The 20,631-nt window shown below is 46.6% G+C and overlaps 1 protein-coding gene across 1 annotated transcript in view; it reads right to left on the minus strand.

Moving 5' to 3' along the window:
* Positions 1-20,631, minus strand: part of LOC138528305 (5-hydroxytryptamine receptor 3E-like) — a 482,037-nt gene that overhangs the window by 214,438 nt on the left and 246,968 nt on the right. Inside the window, exon 5 of the mRNA XM_069639783.1 lies at positions 5,870-6,039. Coding sequence (XP_069495884.1) covers positions 5,870-6,039 — 170 coding nt within the window. The remainder of the gene's footprint in view (positions 1-5,869; positions 6,040-20,631) is intronic.

Here is a 20,631-nt window from a genome sequence, read left to right on the forward strand (position 1 = left end):
TGACATCATCTGCCTACAGGAAACGTGGCTGTAGGAAAAAACAGATTTAGATGGCTACTGTATTGAAACCTCACCAGCATTTAAAGGACCCCTGGGCCGACCCTCTTCGGGCTTACTGATAGCGATCAAAACAGGATCTGGCATATATTTCACAGAAGTCATAACCTGCAGCTACGGAATTCTGGCAGTGATGACGACTTGGAACTCTGTATCAAACTCTCTCAAGCGCTGCACTTCAGACTTGGTAGCCATCATAAACATTACTGGAATCCGCAAAAGATTTCCAGAGTGAATATGTGCGACAAAGTGGCCCATACAATCGACGAGATCGCTATCAAATACAAATCCCCCAACATTTTGATTTGTGGCGATCTGAACGCTAATTGCACACCACACAGTACACCAGAGGGACCAGATGAAGACAAATCGTCTGCTATAACTAAGGGTCGGGTGTGGAATTCGATTATGAAATCTAGAAATCTTCTGAACATGGCCACTGTCACGCAGCAAGTTTCACTGATACCGACATGGGAGCATGGCGGGTCTTCCACCACTCTCGATTACATCTTTGCCTCCAAATCGGTTTTTCATAACATAATTGCCTTTGAAGTTATCAAAACCAAGTACAGCGACCACAATCTACTAAATCTCACTTGCAGAAGTAAACGGCCCATACCTCAGTATTACGACACCGTCATTGAGACTAACTCTCAAAACACCCGGCTGCGCATGATCGCCTCTGATGTCCATAAACCTGCTGATCAATTCTGCATCTTAACGTCTGATACAGCATCGAGAACGGTAATGGCAAGATCGAGTTATATCCCTCTCCTTCTTCCTTTCAAAAAACCAAGGAAAATCTGTAATCACCTTCCCATTCAGCACACTCATGAATACAACACAGCCTTAGCCAGCAAACGCCGATCGTTGAGAAAACTAAAGAGAGAGGCAGCGAATATGAATCAACCAATACTTTGGGAAAAACTTTTGGTAGAAACAAGACTCTATAAACAATGGCTGAGAAACTCAAGAGATGCATTATACCAGTTGGACGCCGAGGAGATGTTGAAGGCTCTGGCAAACAAAAAATCTCGAGACTTCTGGTCTTTAATCAACAAATCAAACAAACTCCAAAACTCACAGATGATAAATCCAGTACCTGAAGGAAAATGGACCGCACATTTTCTGAAACTGTTTGAGCCAATAAATGGAATTAACAACGAACCCGAAAAACCACAGGACTCAGTCTGGGTGGATCTGACAGAGATTGACGAGATCAAATCAATCATTTTGAAACTGAAATCGTCTAGAGCCCCAGGCCCTGATGGGCTCGTGAACTGCGACCTCACACAACATCCGGACGAATGAGCCAATCTTATTAGTTCAATCTTCGAAGTTTGTCGAGAAACCCAAACCATTCCAGACTCATGGAAAAAAGCTCTGATCGTCTGATCTTTAAAAAGGGAGCCAGAGACGACCCTCTGAACTATAGGCCAATACCCTTGCTGGACGTCATTGGAAAGGTTTTCGCCACAATCCTGCTAAGCCATTTTCGTAATTGGGCTGCTACTGCTGGATGTTTAGATTTCCTGCAAACAGGATTACATAAAAACGCAAGTACGAGTGCGAATATACTATGTCTGAACTTACTCAAAGACAGAGTTTTGACCGGATCCCCTCGGATGTTCCTGGCGTTTGTTGATCTGTCCGCAGCATTCGATAGAGTGAACAGACACAAACTATGGTCCAAACTCAAGTCCTGGAAATGTCCTGCGGGTATTTTGCACCCGATAATCAACCTCCACTCAAACACCAGTATAAAAGTCCGCTTAAACAACCAAGGTTTAACGTCCACCAGTATACCGACTTCGTGTGGGGTAAAACAGGGATGCCCTCTGGCTCCCGCCTTGTTCATATCTTTCCTCAGAGATTTTAAAGAGACTCAATCTACCATAAGATCTTTTCCACCCAAAATAGGCACTACTCAGGTCCCGAGACTTTTATACGCAGACAACCTGATATTGCTTGACCAGACCCAGGTCGGGTTGCAACGACAATTGGACAACCTGTCAGCCTATACCACCAAAAACAACTTGGATATCAACAAAACAAAAACCAAGATAATGATTTCTCAAAAACCAGGGACAAAAAAGAAAGAGGCTTTCAACTGGTTCCTCAACGACACCAAAATAGAACTGGTTGAGTCTTTCAAGTATCTTGGTGTACAACTCGACAGTACGAAGTGGGCCAGGAATCTGCAAAACGACCTATGGGCGAAGGCAAAGAATATAGCTGCTCAACTGAGAGCAGTTGATCGAAAATTCGGCAAATTCTCTCTACAACCAGCCATCACCTTTTACAAGTCCAAGATTATTCCCTCGCTGACATATGGCATGGATGCTACCCCGTCTATTCCTCCGGGCATTTGGCTTAAACTCGAAGGATTTATCTGGAGATCCGTCCTGGGCTTACCCAATTCCACCGCCATAGCTCCGATACGACGGGAACTTGGCCTTGTCTCCCTAAAAGCTGTGGTGGATATCTCCTCATTACAACTTTACAGGAAAGTCATTCATCCAGAGAGCCTTGAAATCTATCGCATGATCGGGGAAGAGATTCAAAAGGGCAATAACCGGACCATGACCAAATGGGCTATGGATCAAAACCTGAAACTACAGGAAATTGCATGCAGCAAGGAAGATCTAAAGAATAATCCTGCTAGGATCAAATCCAAAATGCAACATTCAGATTGGATCCTGACTACGGAAAAAACAGCACGCAACAAACTCCTAGCCCATCTTCCAATGACCATTAACAAACTAAAAGAACCTATGACATATTGTAAGAGATATCCTAATAAATCATTGATGAGAATCTTCTTAAAAGCCCGCCTCAACACTCAGGCGACGCAGGAAATTATTGCGATCAGAACAGGATCTATGGTAAAAGCCTGTAGACTGTGTAAAAACCCTGAAGAAACAGAATCCATTAGACATCTGCTAATGCGCTGTCCTGCCCTGCAACAAGCAAGGATCGCCTTTTTCAGCCCTCTGACTGTAAATTCGTTTGCAGGTAATGAAGAAATCTGGTGGAATCGTTTAATCACTGGGGACAAGACACAATGGCACATGGCGTCTGCTAAACTTTTGAATTTAGCGATCGAAAAAATTTAATCGAACATTACCATCCGACTTTCGTACATCCCTTTTGGTGGAAGCACTGTTTTGTTCTTGTCCCCTTGGTGATGTCTATCATGAACTTTTCTTTCGTGCTACCGAAATGTTTTTGAGTTCTTGTAAAAATCTTATTTTGATTATATACAAGTAATAAAATAAATAAATAAATAAATATCAGCCATCAAGAAAATTGTATACACTGGAAATTCAGACCCCCAAATGCCCAAAAAATGAAGCTCCTAAAACATGGAGGAGATTGTCATCCCCAGAGGAGAAAGTCAGCTATTCTAGAGCAGCCAGGGCATATACATTTGCCATCTCTGAGGCTAAGAAAACAGCCCACAAAGAATTAAAGGGGCGTCATTGAGCAGAAAGGAACTTTTTAAGATTGTGAGCAAACCTGAGAAGCCATGCCCCTCCACCTCAGTAGTTGTTAAAGATATTGCATGGTGTACGGATGCCCAGAACTTCATGAGCCAGAAAATTGAAAGGATTAAGAAGGACCCTAGAATAATCTGTCTCCCCCTGTGATTTCCCCCTTTTCTAGGCAAAACCAGCCAGCCACTTGTCACCAGGCCTCTCTTTGTGTTCTCTGATTTGTCAGAAGCCGATAAGCTCGACTTGCTGCAAAAGATCAAGCCGACAACCTGCAAGGGTGATAGCTTCCCTGCGCCTATTGTAAAGATCTGTGCATCTTTTCTTACACCTCTGATAACTAAATTTGTCAACCTCTCATTTAGCGAGAATATGGTTCCCATCTCGATCAAACTAGCGAGTGTCTCACCACTTCTAAAAAAAACTATTGCCCTATAACAAACTCCCCGTTTCTCTTGAAGATTCTGGGTGAATTGGCATGCCATCAAATTCAGAACTTTCTAGAACGACATAATATCCTTGGTGTTAAACAATCGGGTTTCAGAAGCAATCATAGCACTGAATCCAGACTTCTTGACTTAAAAACAACTATTCTTCAGTGCTTTGATAAGGGTAAAGCCTCTCTCTTGATGCTGCTTGATCTCACGGTGGCCTTTGATCTTGTGGATCACTCTTTCTTAATCGCCAGACTACAAGTCTCTGATTTCTTCTCCAAATGGGCGTCCTGCTGGGTTCTGTCATTACTATCCAACCGAAAGGCCAGGAGTCTTTCATGAGGACGTCATGGCAGTGGGTTATGATTTGGATTGTGGGATCCTGTTTATCCCCTACACTGTTCAACATCTTTACTCTTCCGCTTTTCAGTCTTTTGGACACAGAAGGCATTGTGTACGCAAAATATGCTAATGACACTCAGTGCCTTATTCCTCTTACTGGTGATTATGTGCACGACTCACTGACTTTTAACAACACTTATGACCTAATTCAAGAGTGGACGATGCTTAATGGGCTAGTTCTCAATAATGCAAAAACTGAAATTATGATGGTCGGAACTGCTGCAATACTGTGTAAAATGGACCCTGTATATTCCACCTTCCAAGTTGCTGACTTTCAGCTTGCAACTCTACCCAAGGTTAAGACGCTGGGTATGGTACTGGATCCAGAACTTTCCATGAAAGCGCATGTCAGCAGTCTTGTGTCTCGCTCATCATACTATATTAAATTGCTGGTACAAATGAGGCCTTTTTTAGACTCAGCATATAGCACGACACTTGCGCGTGCAATAATTGGCTCTCGCCTGGACTACTGCGCCAGCCTGCTGCAGGGCATCAGTAAGGGAGAGATTAACTGTTTACAAGTGGTTTAAAATAATGCTGCTAGAGCAGTCTCTGGCCTTCGGAGAATGGACCATATCTCTGGAGGTCTCCCTCCATTGGCTGTCTGTGCAGAAACGATCTCATTCAGGACATTTGGCAAACCAGCTATCTTGGCTCCCTGTTAGGCGCACATTACGGTCCAACAACTCGGGACTTATGGAAGTACCCTCAGCCAAACTGTCACAGGTGCTGGAGGGTTGCTCTGTGGCAGCCCCTCGGCTCTGGAATGCCCTACCGCTCGATCTGAAAAATTGCAGCACTCTATCAGCTTTCAAACACAGACTGAAGACGCTTCTTTTTTAATAACTTTCCTTGGACCAGCCTGTTGTATGCATCTGATTAGCATGTTTCCTTTTTGTTTGCTGTTGTGTTTGTGTTGTCCCTGTGCCTCTATGCCTACGGGCGTTGTTCAGGCGTGTTATGAATAAATAAAATAAATAAATACATTTGATTCAAAACCTTATTTCTTTCACATAGTGCAGTCCGCATCACAATTCTGAGGCAGCACAGTCATCATAATCATGAGTGGTGGCACAGGCTGGCCCGAGAGTCTGTGGCACAGAATACGCTTCTTCCAGGAGCTTGGTGATGGAGGGCCCTCAGCATGGCATGCAGAGAGGCCCCCTCCTTTTGCTTTACGCCATCCTGAAAATGCTAATCTATCATGGATATCGGCCGGAAAGATGCACATACGCTAGAGAGAGTATTGTATCCTAAATGCTGCAGATTCTGTTGCTGCAATCTGGGTTCTCCGTTGACATTGCTTCAAGCCACGATAAAAGCGTCAAAAGTCCTTTGCCTTTTGAAATATGTTTCCTTTTTCCATGAATTCAACCAAGAGATTTTGAGAAAAAAAGATGCTGAGAACGTCCATTGATGCTGCTCATCATTGAAACCTTTCCTGCACCTGCATTATTAAAACATTTAAAAGGTTTAATTTACCTGAATGCATGAACGAACCAACTGTTAATTTGCAGGTCTGGATGTCAAAAGGAAATTTATAGGTGTCAATTGCACAAGTGCTTGAAATCATCATTGGCTCGAGCCTGTTCATTTCCCCATCATTCGATAAGTATAAGAATTGAACTGCTGGCGATTTGTCTTCATCCGTCCTAAAGAAAACCAAACAAACATCATTGTAAACCCTTTTTACAGGAGTACTAGTCTGGCCCTACACTGTTAACAGGAGAGGCGCACCATGGGCCTGAATTCTCTATTGCAGGTCAAAAGCAAGGAAAATACATGCCATGAAATCTAAGGTGCTCTAATGTGCAACACAATGGCATTCATATGTTAGAACAAAAACCACATGCCTCCATCTGCCAGAGCTCAAGGAGGCGTCAGGGGGCTTGATCACTTAACACGCAGGAGTCACATGCTCCGGTCATTCATATATTCCACGTGAAGTAGTCCACAATGCTTGAAACGCAAGCCTTAACTTTACTTGACGTGAAATCCCAAGTGCCTGCCTGGCAGAAAAGAGATAAGAACTCTTTATAAACTCATTGCTGGTGCACCTAACTATTTACACAATTCCCCAACCAAAACAATGTACCCTTTCCCATAGCTAGTTAAAATAAGGGGTGATCTTATTTAATATTTAGGAAGGTATGCGTGCCATCAGAAGTGCACCATTGCAGAGAATAAAACCAACCCCTTGAATTGAGAAATTCCAAGGCAGCTAGTTGGGATTTATACTCTACTCATGCTTCTGCTATTTTCAACACCTGAAAACAGGGTGCCAAAAACCCTGAGTAGTTACACCCTTTCATTTGTGCAGAGCGATTGTATTGCTTCAAAGGTAAGCGGCATTACCTCCACGTCCCTCTTCCTCGTCAGAGTACTCACCTATGGGCAGGGGTGTTGCTAGGTCTAGAAAAGATCTCAGGCTATGTTAATGTCGGGACTGTTGGGACTCGGGGCTAGCTAGCATTTTGGTTGTAGCCCCTGAGCTTCTATCCGGGGGCTTTACCCCCCCACATGCCCCACTAGCAACTCCTCTGCCTATGAGACTCAGCATCCCATACGGAAACTTTTCTTTTTTTCTTTCGGAGGTATAAACCTCTTGCTTACCCACAATATACCAGTTCTTTTTCCTCCTGTCTCTGACAGGGACTGGATCGTCCTGGAGCAGGGCTCCGGGACACATCATTGCAGAGTCTTCCATGGTGGCGTCTCCTGTGGGGGAGACTCCTGGTAAGATGTGGGCTCCCTGCAGGGCTTGGGGCACGGTTGAGCGGGCATTGCTGGCTAGGGGATGCTGTGGGGCTTGCGCTTCTGTTGCGTGGCAAGTTTTATGTGTGCTTTTTCCCATGCTCAGCGGCAGCCATTATTACGGCAGTGCTGAGCGACATGCATTGTGGTACCCCAAACCTCCCACCCCCTTCCTGCTGGGTCCTGGTTGCGGGCAGGGCTTTCCCTATGTATCAGCTGACCTGGGAGTTCTCGTTTCCTCCCGGAAGGCCTGACTGGGGGTGGGGCTGGCAGTATATCTGTGCATGTTTGTGCTTTCTCCACTGCATCCTGTTTACTTCCTGTTGCCTGGAGACAGATTCTTCTGCCACGTGCTGAGGGCAGTAAGGTTCGGCTTTGCTTCTCTGATGGGTAAACATTCGGCTAAGTGCAGGCATGTAGACTCTCCTGCAGGTTCTCTGAGTCCTGACTGGCATCACACCAGGAAGAAACACAAAATGCCCATGGCGGTGAAGTTCTCTTTATCCCAGAAGGAGATCAAAACCCTTATGAAGCAGGCCATTGAAGAGCATGATGGTTCCAGGGGCCAGCCCAAGCTCCTCTTCAGCTTCATTTTCATCATCGTCCCCCTCACGTTCTTCTGCTTCTATACATTCATCAGTGGGCTCAGATTCAGATGAAGCGGCTGATGGAAAATATCTATCCAGGGATGAAGTAGCGATTGTGATATCCCAGGTTTGGGACGCTGTGGGGTTTTCTGACCCTGTGGAGGGGGAGTGCTCGTCTGAGTCTAAGAAAGGAAGTATAAACACACTCCGAAGCTGGGCCTGCCCCTGATATCAGATATCTGAATCAAGGTGTTGTGTGAATGGAAAGACCCCAAGTACATCTCCATTGCTACTTGCCTGGACTTGTGTTCTTTTTGGGATTGGGAGGGCGTTAGGCCTTCCATGAGTTTGATGTTCATGAAATCCTAGCATCACGCCCTGCTAGCCTGGGAGTTATCCCTAACAAGTTGGTAGCAGAGCGATGGTTGTAGCGTGAGCCCAGCCAGAAGCTGCCTTCTTCGCCGCCGGACCTGAAAGGTCTGTGGGACCTTCACAGGAAGCCGCTTTTGGAAAATTATCCCGCCCGCGATCGGTGAAGAGTCCAAGGCAGACAAGGAGGGTGAGGCGAGCGGTTCACGGGGAGCCAGCGGACGAGCAGAGTCCACAACACGGAACAAAGTATTGGTCCAGGCAACCACCAACGAAATGTGTGAGGGTGGATATTATATGTGTGGGAGGCGGGAGGTAATGTAATGTTTTAAGTATCTTGAAGAGTGGCAGTAACAGATGCGTGTTGAGTAGGGAACTTGGAGCAGAGGTAGAATCCCTTTTGTATGTCTAGGGTTCATTTGGTCTTCGAGGTAAAAAGGCTAGGTTTAACATTCCGGAGCGGGAACGATATCACTTTCAGCTTATGCATTGGGTCTCAAACGCAAGGGTGAAGGAAGGGGCAACCAGAAGCCCAATAGGAGTGGAGCTAACAGCACAAGAAGGCCAACCAGACAAGGGAATAACCAGATTATATCGTCTAATGGGGGTGATGGATCCTGAAGAGAGCCTCACATATATGCAAAGGTGGGAGACAGATCTAGGGAGACCAATCTCTGGGGAAACCTGGGGCCGCAAGTGGCATAGAACTGTCAAGAACTCTAACTGTACCTCAATTAAGGAAGCAGCATACAAACTCTGCCTCCGATGGTATATGACGCCTGTACGTATGCATTCAATCAACCCAGAATACCCTGCAGCCTGCTGGAGAAATTGCAGACAGCCCAGGGATTTTATTCACATGTGGTGGTCCTGTCCACTAGCCGAGACCTATTGGAAGGAGATTTTAAGTCATATTAAAGAAATAACTGGTATAGTGCTTCCCTTCGATCCGCTACTGGTGCTCTTGGGAGAGGCGGTCGAGGGATGCTATGTGAACTCAGGACCTACAGCCACGCTTATCACCCACATGCTGAGTGCGGCCAGAATTGCGATAGCTCAAGCATGGAAGACTAAGGAAGGACCAATATTAGCCATGTGGTGGGTGAGGTTGTGGGGAGTGATGGCCATGGAAAAGGTCACGGCAATAGCCCATGGCTCTTACTCAAAATATCTGAACACTTGGCTACCACTACACGAGTTTACAGACGATAAAGAGCAGATGTACTTTAAGCCTAGGTTTCTCTGTGCAATATTTATTATTTGATAAACACAAACTTTAAACTGGAAAAGCGATCCAGCCTGTTGAACTCTTAAAATAAGAACAGAACACTTCTTCACCCATAGGTTGGGGATATGTTTGGGAGGAGGGTGGGGAATAGTTTGATGGTTATTATTTATGATTACTACATATGAGCAAAGGAATTGAACTGCACTGAAACCCCAAGATGGGGCCGGAAGAGTTGGCATGAACAAAACAATGTATGTTTGTCATCAACTGTTTATTGATATATACATGTCTATAATGCTCTAAAACTTTAATAAAGTTGGTTAAAAAAAAAGGTCCTGGTGATGCACCAGGACTATTGACTAGGTAGGCTTGGACTTTAGAAGTATGTAAATAAGGCATAACCATGAGTTAGGCATTTTAGGTATAACTACCAGGCAAGCAGAGCGGGTTGCTAGAAGTCCATGATCTCAAACTCATGGAAGGCCTAACTCCTTCCCAATCCCAAACGGCACGCAAGTACAGACAAGTAGCAAGGTTCAACTGAGGTTTATTACAACCAACAACCCACAGGGATCATGTGCGCGGAGGCGATTCCAAGCACAGCTCAACTAACTCTGGCTCGCATGCCAGCTTACATTGCACGTGACGTCACAAAAGCATAATTCCTCGGGCCCATCCCCAAAAATCTATCTTCATTCCTGATAGGCTGCTGAGTTGTAGTTCCCTTATGGCAGACCCTATAGAGATTAATTAATTGTCTCAAACCATGTCAGGTGTTAGAGCTGGACCGTGTCCGAAAATTGCTACTCACTAAATGTTACAGTATGTGGACCCACTGATTGGTCGGTAGCTCCAACTACCCACGCCTAGGGCCATAAACTGTGATTGGCTGAGCTGCGAGCCCCCACGCCTGGGAAAAAAATCAATTCCCAGCTAGGACTGCACCTGTTCACAGTGCTATGTGCAACTAAGTGTCTGCAATGTAACAGTGTATAGACTATTGTAGCCGTACAAATGCTCCTTTCCCATCGCAGAACTGTAGCTTGCATGTAACAATTATGGTGCGATCGTTGTCTGGCCCGTGAGACGGCTGTGTTTCTCAGCCGACAGGTCTTGGCTCGCTCTCAACGTGGCTGGGTCATATGTCCAGAGACCGTGCTCATGGTTCTTGGAGCTCTGAATTATTCTGAATTTAAGGAGAATTATGCTTGTCCACTGCCAGTGTTACTTCAGTTCAGGATACAGAATGTCACTTTACAACAGTGCAACCTTGGCAGTGGCCTTGTTCCCCACTGCAGTACTTCTGCTTGCACGGCGCTCCACAGGCTTCTAGTTCTCTGAGACGATTATGGCCTACTGATTTCCGAAACCATGGCCAGGTTTCCCCTGTTTCTCTTCCATATAGCATCAATAGGTTAGTGCACCATTGTTCTGTCAGGTCCCGTGGGTGCTCCTGTCATTCCATGGGGTTAGTTGCATTTAAGCATCTGCAAGCCTGTAACGTGATCTTCTTGCTTCCGGCGTTTCTGCGTTGCTGCGATAAGCTAGTGGCAAAATAATAAATGTGCAGACTGTATGTAAATTTCACCGCCCTCTACCTCATAGAACTGTAGCATGTGTTCTTTGTGTATTTGTGTGTGTGTGCGGATTACATGTGTGCTTCATGTCTTGACACAACTAGGTTGTGTAGCCTCTAGCATCTCAGCGCTTTAGTCGACTCTGTCCATGTAGCTGTCTCCGGTTACGTCTCGTGACTCTTCATCCACTCTGGGTAATGTTCATGCAGCTTCAGGGGTTATAAGGACGACTGAGAGGATACTTTTCATAATACTTGTCCATTGTGGGTGCAGTGGGGGTTGGTGCAAGCTTGTGCAATCGACAACCATATTGTCTTTGGTTCTTCTTCCGGTTGGGGTGTCTGTCAGGGCGGGGGGGGGGGTAATTTGACCTCCTCTCTTCAGTCCCCCCTTGGTCCACCACACCACCATTATCTCCTCTATCATCCATCAACCGCCACACCTTTGTTATTCCTGCGAGATGTCCACAGTAGTTGACATCTTCAAAGGACCAGTACATGTAGACACACCCACCTTCGGGTTTGCACCACACCCATTTCCCTACATACTTCTTGGGATTGCATGGATTGCCTACCTGTACTCCAGGCCGAAACGGGTCAGATTCTGCCCTCTTCTGCCTGAGTCGTTCTATCTCCTTTACTATGCGTCCATTGCTTCTCATGTCTCCATTTCCATCAGGACTTACATCCCTACCACTTCTTCTGCTGTCTTCTTGCACCTGCCAATGCATATCTTTATTCCACACAGAGATGCTGTCCCCAATACTAGTGCTCCTGCAATCACCTTTAGCCGTCCGCCAGCCAGGATGGCATCCATGACCAGAGATATGCAAACCAGCATATCAATATGTATTGATGTGAGAAACCCATTTGCTGCTTTTCTAACTTCTATATTTTTTATAAAATTGTGTATGTGTTTTGTCTTTATATGTATCAAATTTTTTAGAATGTTATGATGATTACAAAGAATATGAAGATTTTCTCTATTTTTAAGAGATTTTTTATGCTGAAATTATTAAAATAAAATAGATATTTTTGTGTAAAATGCATGTAGTTTCTACATATGGAAAATAACTGTTGACTAAACCACTTTCCTACCTTCCTTTATGTCAAATGCGCATAACCTGGGTGTGCGAAAGAAGAGAAAATTAAATCGTGTTACTGCTGTTGAATGTGCACTCATAGCCAGGTTGTAGCGTTGGCGTTGGGCATAAGTTGGGTAGGGAGTGGGCAGTGTTCTTTTAGGGGTCAAGTTCTATCAATGTTGCTTTGTGTATTTCGGTAGTTTGGGAATGCCTGACCATAGGATGGCCAGTAGTCTCTAGTTCAGGGGTAATCGGGGCGGTTGAGGTTTCTTGAGGATTGCTGGTAGCTGTAGCATTGGCCCTCTCGGTAGCTGCAGTGGAGCCCTCGGGCAAGACCAATGCTTTGTAGGGCTTGACGTCATTTTGATGGTGCCACATGGTTTTCCCCTGCAGTGTAAGGCTTTGCCGGTTACCGCCTCAACAATGTGAGGTTCGGTGAACCGCGGCACGTTTCAGCGCCACGAAAAATTACGCAGGAGGACGTGGTCGCCGACTTGCAGAAATGGTTCTGTAGGAGGTTGTTGCTCCGGGTTGTCTCCTGTACGTTGTCTTCTGGCCTGCCCTGGATTCGTTGTATCTGGTGAGAGATGAAAGAAGCACTAGAGACCAGTGAAGTTACATAATGATACATCTCCTGTCTTTGGCCTGCCCTGGATTCGTTGTATCTGGTGAGAGATGAAAGAAGCACTAGAGACCAGTGAAGTTACGTAATGATACATCTCCTGTCTTAAGACTTCGGCCGCACTCTGACAGTCTCTCAGGGTCCTAGTGGGAGGAGCCAGTGGGAGGTGCACGCGCCGTCCCGTCACCACCTCGTGGGGCGTTAAATTGCGGTCAGACCCTGGCTCGTTGCGCAATTCGAATAGTGCCAGTGGCAAACAATGGAGCCAGTTTTTCTTGGTGCTTTGCTGAGTTTTGGCAATGCGCTCCTTCAGAAGACAGTCGAGGCGTTCACTCACCCCATTTGCTTGTGTGTGGTACGCACAGGCAAATTTGTGTTTTATTTCCAGTAAGGACGTGATATGTTGGAACACCACATTGGCGGAGTGAGGGTCGTTGTCAGACCAGAAGACCTCACAAACACCCCACCTCAGGAATACTTCCAGGACCAGAAATTTGGCAGCTCGGACAACGTCAGAATGGGAGCAGGGTCCGGCTTCTATCCCTCTTGAAAATGGAAAGACAACTACAATCATGTATCAGTACCCTTGACATACTTGGATCCTGTCCACGTAGTCCACATGGATGTGTAGGAATGGGCCCTCGGGTTTGGGTATGGCTCCTCTCACAACTCTCATGGTGTGTCCAGCTGTGAACTGCTGACACGTCAAACAATTACTGATAAAGTTTGCCACATGTTCACTCAAATTAGGACAGAACCAATACTCTCCAATGCGTGTTGCAATGACTTCCTTCCCTGTGTGTGTTGGATGGTATAACTGCATCAATGCTGTTTTCAGCAATGCAAGTGGCATGACCACTTTCCCTGTGTTGTTTTGTCGCCATTAGGCGTTGTTAGGGGACATCGCGCATCCCCTCTGTATCCAGAGTTCCTTTTCTTCCCTTGTAACGCCATGATTTGTGTCTCTGGTAAGTCGTTGTAACCTTTATTCAACAACATTTGCCTTACTGCTCCTGATCCTCGCGCTCTCTCCTTCAACTCCTACAACTCTCCAAAATAAGATGCACATTTTGCCTCATAGTCTGCTGCCTCCTTCCCCCTGGATATTGCATCTTCCCCTTTGGTGTCTGCTTGGCACTTCACCAATGCTACCTCCTGTGGGTATGAAATCACTTCAATCAGCTCTCCAAACAGTAGTGCATGCTGTACTGGGGTTCCATCTGTCCTCCTGTACCCTCTCCAAAGCCACTGTGCCAAACCAGAATGGACTGTGGACGTGACATAGGCACTGTCCAGTATATTGTCACACTTTTATTTGCACTGTTCTGCAGAGCCTATATGAGAGCCACCAGTTCTGCTGCTTGGGCTGAATAATGGGGTGGTAGCTTAGCACTCACCACTCTCTCACTTGTCCCATTTTCTCTTAGTCTTATCACTGCAGCCCCTGTCCTCCTGATCCCATGACTTGGATCGATTGTTGATGAACCATCAATATAAAGGACATCTCCCCCCTCAAGTGCATCTTCCTCCACCGTGCGTGTGTTGCGGAACAGTTCTATATTTTTGGTGAAATCATGCACCCAATCTCCTGGTTGGCAGACAGATGCCATGAATAATGCTGGGTTTACAGTTTTGCATCTCACTATCTTCAATTCTGGCTTTGACAGTATGATATTATGACCTGATGCTCTTTGAATTGTCAATGTGCTCTTTGGCTTGTGTAGTATTGCAAACAGTGCATGCTCCACGTAAAGGGTGGTGGAGCACCCCATTGTTATTGTTGTTGCTCGCTCTACCACGAAAGCTGCGGCAGCCAATGATTGCTCACAATGATAATGTCCTCTCATTACTGCATCAAGCTGTCCACTGTAGTAAGCAATCGGTTTATGGCCCATGCACGTTTTCTATATCAGTACTGCTCTCACAACTACACTGTCGGTGTGCGAAAACAGGAAGAATTCTCTTTTGTAATCTGGGGTCCCTAACACTGGAGCCGTGCATATTGATTCCTGTAGCTAATTGAATGCTTCTGTCATTTCCTGTGTCCAGGCCAGTGGGTTTGCTCCTCTTTGAGCCTCTTTTAATGCACTTAGCAGCGGACTGGTGTACATGCTATAATCAAAGACCCATGCTCTGCAGTAATTGCACAACCCGAGGAACTGTTGCATTTCCCTTACTGTTTTGGGCTGTGGTGTGTTCTGTATGGTTTGTGCTCTCTTGGAGGCAATGTGCCTTCCATCTTTAGATATCAACTGTCCAATGTACAGCACCTCCTTTTGACAGTACTGGAGTTTGGTCTTGTCTGCCTTGTACCCCTTGCCTGATGGTACTGTAAGCATGTGTACAGAATCTGTTCTACACTGGCCCTCTGTCTTGTTGCAGATCAAAATGTCAACTACCGCTTGTAGCACTGTGCTCTCTGTTTCAATGTTGATTAGATCAATTTGGATCACTCTGTTGAAGATGGATGCTGACTCGCAGTGCCCTTGTGGCAGCAGAGTGTGATTCCACTTCCGGTTGTGATACAAAAAGCTGGTCAAGTCTTGTAAGTCTGGGTGCAAGGGTACTGAAAATAAGGCGTTCTTTAAATCGATCACAGTAAAACAGGTGACTACCAGGATGTCACATAGAAACGTTGCTGGGTTCACTTCCACTGGATATTCTGCTTCTACAATGGCGTCAACAGGGTGCAAATCTTGGATAAAATGCCATGACCCTGAAGGTACCACAATGCCTCTCTCAATGAGGGCGCTGATTGTTTCATAGAGGCCCTCATCTGCTTCCTTGGTTAAGGGGTACTGCTTTGCTCGTTGTAATATAGCTCCAGGTTTTAGCTTTATCTTCACTCCTCCTATGCTCTTGATGCACCCCACATCATAGGGACTCGTGGTCCATAAACTGTCGGGTACCTTTGCCAGATCCTCTTCCCAGAAGGATGGTGGTGCTTCTAACGTCATTGCCATTCACTGTGCCACCTCTCTGCACGTAATCTGCAACCAGAACTTCACACTCACTTCCAACACCATCTCTGTCTCCACTCTTTCGTCTGAAAGCAGCTCCTCATCTGTGAATGTAGTGAGCCTACATCCTTCTGCCACTGCAATTATTGCCCTCCATGCTCTCCCTTGGTCATCTGTTGCGTGTACTACAACCCAATCCACCCTTGCCACAACTGCCTCGATGTCTATATGCACAACTTTTCCTTCTTTCTCATCTAGTGGTTTCTCTGGTCTGAACAGTTACTCTCCTGGCATCCTCCATACCTTCCCTGACTATTCCTGTTATCCAAGCAAGTGCCATGTCTGTCCCATACTGGAATTTCTCTGGGTCTACTGGCACCCCCCTTTGTACCGTGTTTCCACAATATGCTTGGACAATCGTCTTGCTGTTAACATGTGTATTCCTGGAGTAGAACATATTATGCCCTTGTCTGTGAATGAAATAGTCAGGTTCACTCTGCACATTATGTCCCGTCCCACAATGTTTACAGGTGCTTGTCGGGAATAGAGTAAAGGTAAAGATAAGTTGTGATCCCCAATAGATAAGGAGATGTTATCAGTAAATGGAATCACTTCTCGAGCCCTAGAGAATGCTTGAGTATTCATGGCATCGCCTGACAACGTAAATGTCCCTTCCCAGATGCATGACCTAGTCGCCCCAGTGTCAACAATAAAGGAAAACGTTTTGTCACCTATCGCCACTCTTATGCGACGTTCCCTGCAGGATTAGGTTTGACTGACAGGATGGGACACAACAAGTTTGTCTGTGGGCTGTCCTATTGCGGATACATGGATAGTCCATTCCCAGTGTAGGGATTGTTCCCAACACTGGTGACCCCACCCAACTTCCTCACTGGTACTGTCGCCACTGTGTCCATGGGTTCTGGGGAGTGGCGGTCCTGTGCCTGGGTTAACTGTTGTGTTGCTTGCAGATATTGGGGTAGTGGTGCTGCCATTTGGGGTGGTGTCGCCTGGGGTGCTGTCGGTTATGCAGTCTGAGGTTTCATCTGCATTGGATGCGGTACCTGTTGTTGGGTGTTGGATGTTTGTGGCCGTGTGTTTTGTGTATAATAATCGTCTTGTCCTTCTTGGTAGCCCTGTTTTCCCTGATCTCCCCACCCTTGTTGCGTTCCCCTACTGAGGCCCGAAGCCACGCCCTTGTTGGAATCCTCCCCTCCCGTGGTAACCCTGTTGGTATCCACCCCAAACCAGGTACAATCCTCCCATTGGGCGGGGCATATTGTTGCATGGGGTGATACGGCAGCTGTGGTGTCGGTGCTTGTGTCTGTTGTGTGGGTGCCGTTATCATCACCCCTTCCATCGCATATTTTGCCATTTTCTTTTGTACTAACTTCGCCTCATCTGCCTTCCTCTCTTTGGCCTTCTGTTTAACCTTCTCTTGCCACAACCTGCAATGATACACAATGGTGAGCTGTATCTCTGGCCAGCCTTTAGTTTCCATCCCCACCAGTTTCTTCAAGCTTTTCGGCACAGGTTCTGGTAACCCTTGAACCAAGATGTGATAAAAGATTGCTATCATTTTGTCCCATGGCTCTCGAGTTTCAAGGCGCCAAAGCTCTTGAATCTCTTGAATATAGTTAATGGGATCCTCGTTGTCACGCATCTTACATTACGTAATGGCCCCTATGTCTGACGTGTCTGGGTACTGTGTTCGTAGTGCCTGCCATACAGCTCCTCTGCAATTTGTGCTCTGTCATGGGCCGGGTTATGGATAGTCACCCCGGGGAACCCTGTCCTTTTCCAAATGTCATCAGCTGCGTCACCCAGTATGGACACCAGTAGGCCCTTGACATCCCCTACTGCCGGCCTGTGTCGCGCTGTCAACTTCTCCATATCATATATTTATTTCCCCACTCCTGCACTTAACAAGGGTAATCTGTATTTAACAATGTTCTTGTCTGTGTGTTTCCATGGTACGTATTGAGGTTGTGTCCCACCCCTCTCCAATAAGGGCATCTGTGAGTATGCTTCCCTCTCTTCTGTTGTTCTTCTGTACTGCTTGATTTGAATGAGTCCCCATTCATCCTCTATGTCTGTGCATATGTCAGTGGGTTCTAACCTCGGGATGTGTGTGGTTTTGTCATGTACTCTAGACAGTCGCCCTCTGGAGTCAGCCAACGTGGCCTCCGCCCCCCCTAGGACCTGGGAGATCCGTTAATCTATAAATGTATGGAGTCTGTGCAGTGCAGTCATCGGTTGTCTAGTGCGTGTGTTCACCCCGTTCAGGCCCACCTTCCCCTTTGCCCTGGGACCTACACTCCCATGATGCCCCGTCTCCTGTCCTAGTGAGGTAGAGTTTTCTGTGCCTCCCTCTGTCACCGCAATGGTGTTCAATGTTGTCGTCAGACCATTCGTCCATGTCGCTGCAGAACCCTTCGGAAGAAGTCAGCTATCGTGTGGTAGGGTTTGAGTTGCGGTCTACATTAAGGTTGATATTTGCAAATTTGCATGTGTTCTCCTCCTGTTCCCCCAAACACGTGGTGCCTCTTTCTACTGAACCTCACCCAGGTGTATCTGTGGCATTCCTTTCCCTCTCCCTTTCCTCATCTTGTTTTTTCCTCTCTAACCCTAGTGCAATCTGGTCTTTCACTACCCTTATTGCTCGCGCATCCGCATCCTCCCGTTCTCGTTCCCTTATCAGTCTTTCTAGCTGTAACTTCCTCAACCTTCTCTCCTCATACTTACATGTCTCCTGCATTAATACCTTTCCCCTCCATTCTGCCATCTCCACTTCCTTCTCCTTCCTCTCCTTATTTTCCCGCTCTTCCCTGTCTCCGCCTTTCTTTTCATTTCTATTACGCCGCCTCTTTCTCCCTTCTCTGTTCCTCCTCTTCACGTGCTAACTATTCTTCCTTATCCCCCTGTCGCTGCTCCTACTCCACTGCGCTGCCCAATCACTCCTCCACTGTTCCAATTCCAAATTTTCTATTGCTTGTGTTGACCCTTCCGCTACCCCTGTCGTCTTCCCTTTTAATTTCAGGAGTATCTGTGCGGCTATCCATTCCTCTGCCCCTATTCCCTCGAACTCTGCTTTCAAATGCCGCAGCCCCTCCTCATCGGGGTCGGTGCTGCTGGCGGCATTCCCTAGGCCTCGCCGGTGTTCGTCTTTGGTATATGGTGGTGGTTTGTATGTTGGGTTTGAATATCCCGCTGCTGCTCTCAGCTCCCTCACTGGGTATATCCCCTGTTTGTCATCTGCATCATCAGATAGCAAACTAAGGGCGGATGGTGGAGGTGCAGAAGTGTCCGAGCCCTCCTCCTTCACCTCGTGTTGGTTCATAATCCATACCTTTTCTCCGTGCCCCTCCTGGAACATGCACCACAACTGATTTATGGCCATGGTGTTTTCTAACTTCTTCCCTTTGTATGTGCCCTGTGTTTGAGTCAGCATCGATTGCAGCACGTCTTTGGAAAAAGTGCTGTTAGGCAGCCATGGGTTCAGGCTCTTCCCCTCTGAGTCTTTTGATCATTGTATGCTATACTGCACAATTTTGTTTTTGTAAGGGGGCAGTGTCCAGATGTTGTATGGATATTACTCCCCCCACCATCCCCTGATACATGGGGTACGTTATTACCTTTTACCTGACCTCTACTCAAGGGTTTTGATAGTCCGCTGTCAAATGGAAAAGGTTTTAATACAGTGGTTCTCATGTTTCAATTGCTACGAGCCCCTGCGGCTCTTTACCTTATACGGCATACTCCAAGAATAGCCCCACCTTCCCCCAGCCTCGCTGCGTTATCGCACACCACCACAATCTTGCGCATGCACCTTCCATGCACTGCCACTCGTTCACCTCTCTACCAACCCCAAGTCCACAATGCTAGCTCCTCGCCATCACGCCACTCCATCCTATGCACCAACCTAAGGGTGACGTCACCAAGCTAAAGTTCAAACCGGTGGATAGACAGTTTGCACACACAGAGAACAATAACCCGTTAGTTCAATTCCGCAAATAACCCCACGAGATCCCACAAACCCCACAACCCCTACAGCTGTTTTCCCACCTCTCCAGAGCAGAGTATACCATTATTTCTTGTGGCTAACTGCACCTGTTACCTTGCCTAACGTGTGAAATGCCTCTCTCCAGGAGACTTAACCAGATAGCTCACCTTCCGTACACTAGGATAGCTCCAGGTAAGTCCCTACGGGAATACCATCATCGATGCTACAAGCTAAAACGCTTAACTCATAGGAATACCTTTATTTACATACTTCTAAAGTCCAAGCATATCAAGTCGATAGTCCCGGTTCATCACCAGGACCTTTTACCTCGAAGACCAAATGAAACCTAGACATAAAAAAGGAACTTCTGTCTCTGCTCCGAGTTCCCTACCAAACACGAACCTGCTACTGGTACACTTCAAGTACAAAACATTGCAACAATACCTCCCGCCTCGCGCTCATATAATACCCACCCTCACACCTTTCGTTGCCAGTTGCCTTGACCAATACTTACGTTTCGTGTTATGGATGTTGTGCGGCCGCTGGCTCCATGTGAACCGCTCACCTTTCCCTCCTTGTTTGCCATGGACTGGTCAGTGATCGCGGGCGGAATAATTATCTAAAAGTGGCTCCCAACAGCCCATCTCCGGTTATCTCTATTCCTGTTTACTCGCAATTCCCGTGAAGGTCCCACAGACTTTTCAGGTACGGCGGCGAAGGAGGCATCTTCTGGCCAGGCTCATGCCACAACCATCACTCTGATACCAACTTGTTAAGGATAACTCCCAGGCAAGCAGGGCGGGTTGCTAGAAGTTCATGAACATCAAACTCATGGAAGGCCTAACTCCTTCCCACCCCCAAAAGGAACGCAAGTCCAGACAAGTAGCAAGGTTCAACTGGGGTTTATTACAACAAATAACCCACAGGGATCAAGTGTGCAGAGGCGATTCGAAGCACAACTCAACAAACTCTGGCTCGCAGGTCAGTTTTCATGGCAAGTGATGTCACAAAAGCATAATTCCCAGGGCCCGTCTCCAAAAACCTATCATTCCAGGGAGGC

The sequence above is a fragment of the Ambystoma mexicanum genome, chromosome 1q (genome assembly GCF_040938575.1).
Source record: "Ambystoma mexicanum isolate Mex_15411 chromosome 1q, UKY_AmexF1_1, whole genome shotgun sequence".
NCBI classification, from domain to species: domain Eukaryota; kingdom Metazoa; phylum Chordata; class Amphibia; order Caudata; family Ambystomatidae; genus Ambystoma; species Ambystoma mexicanum.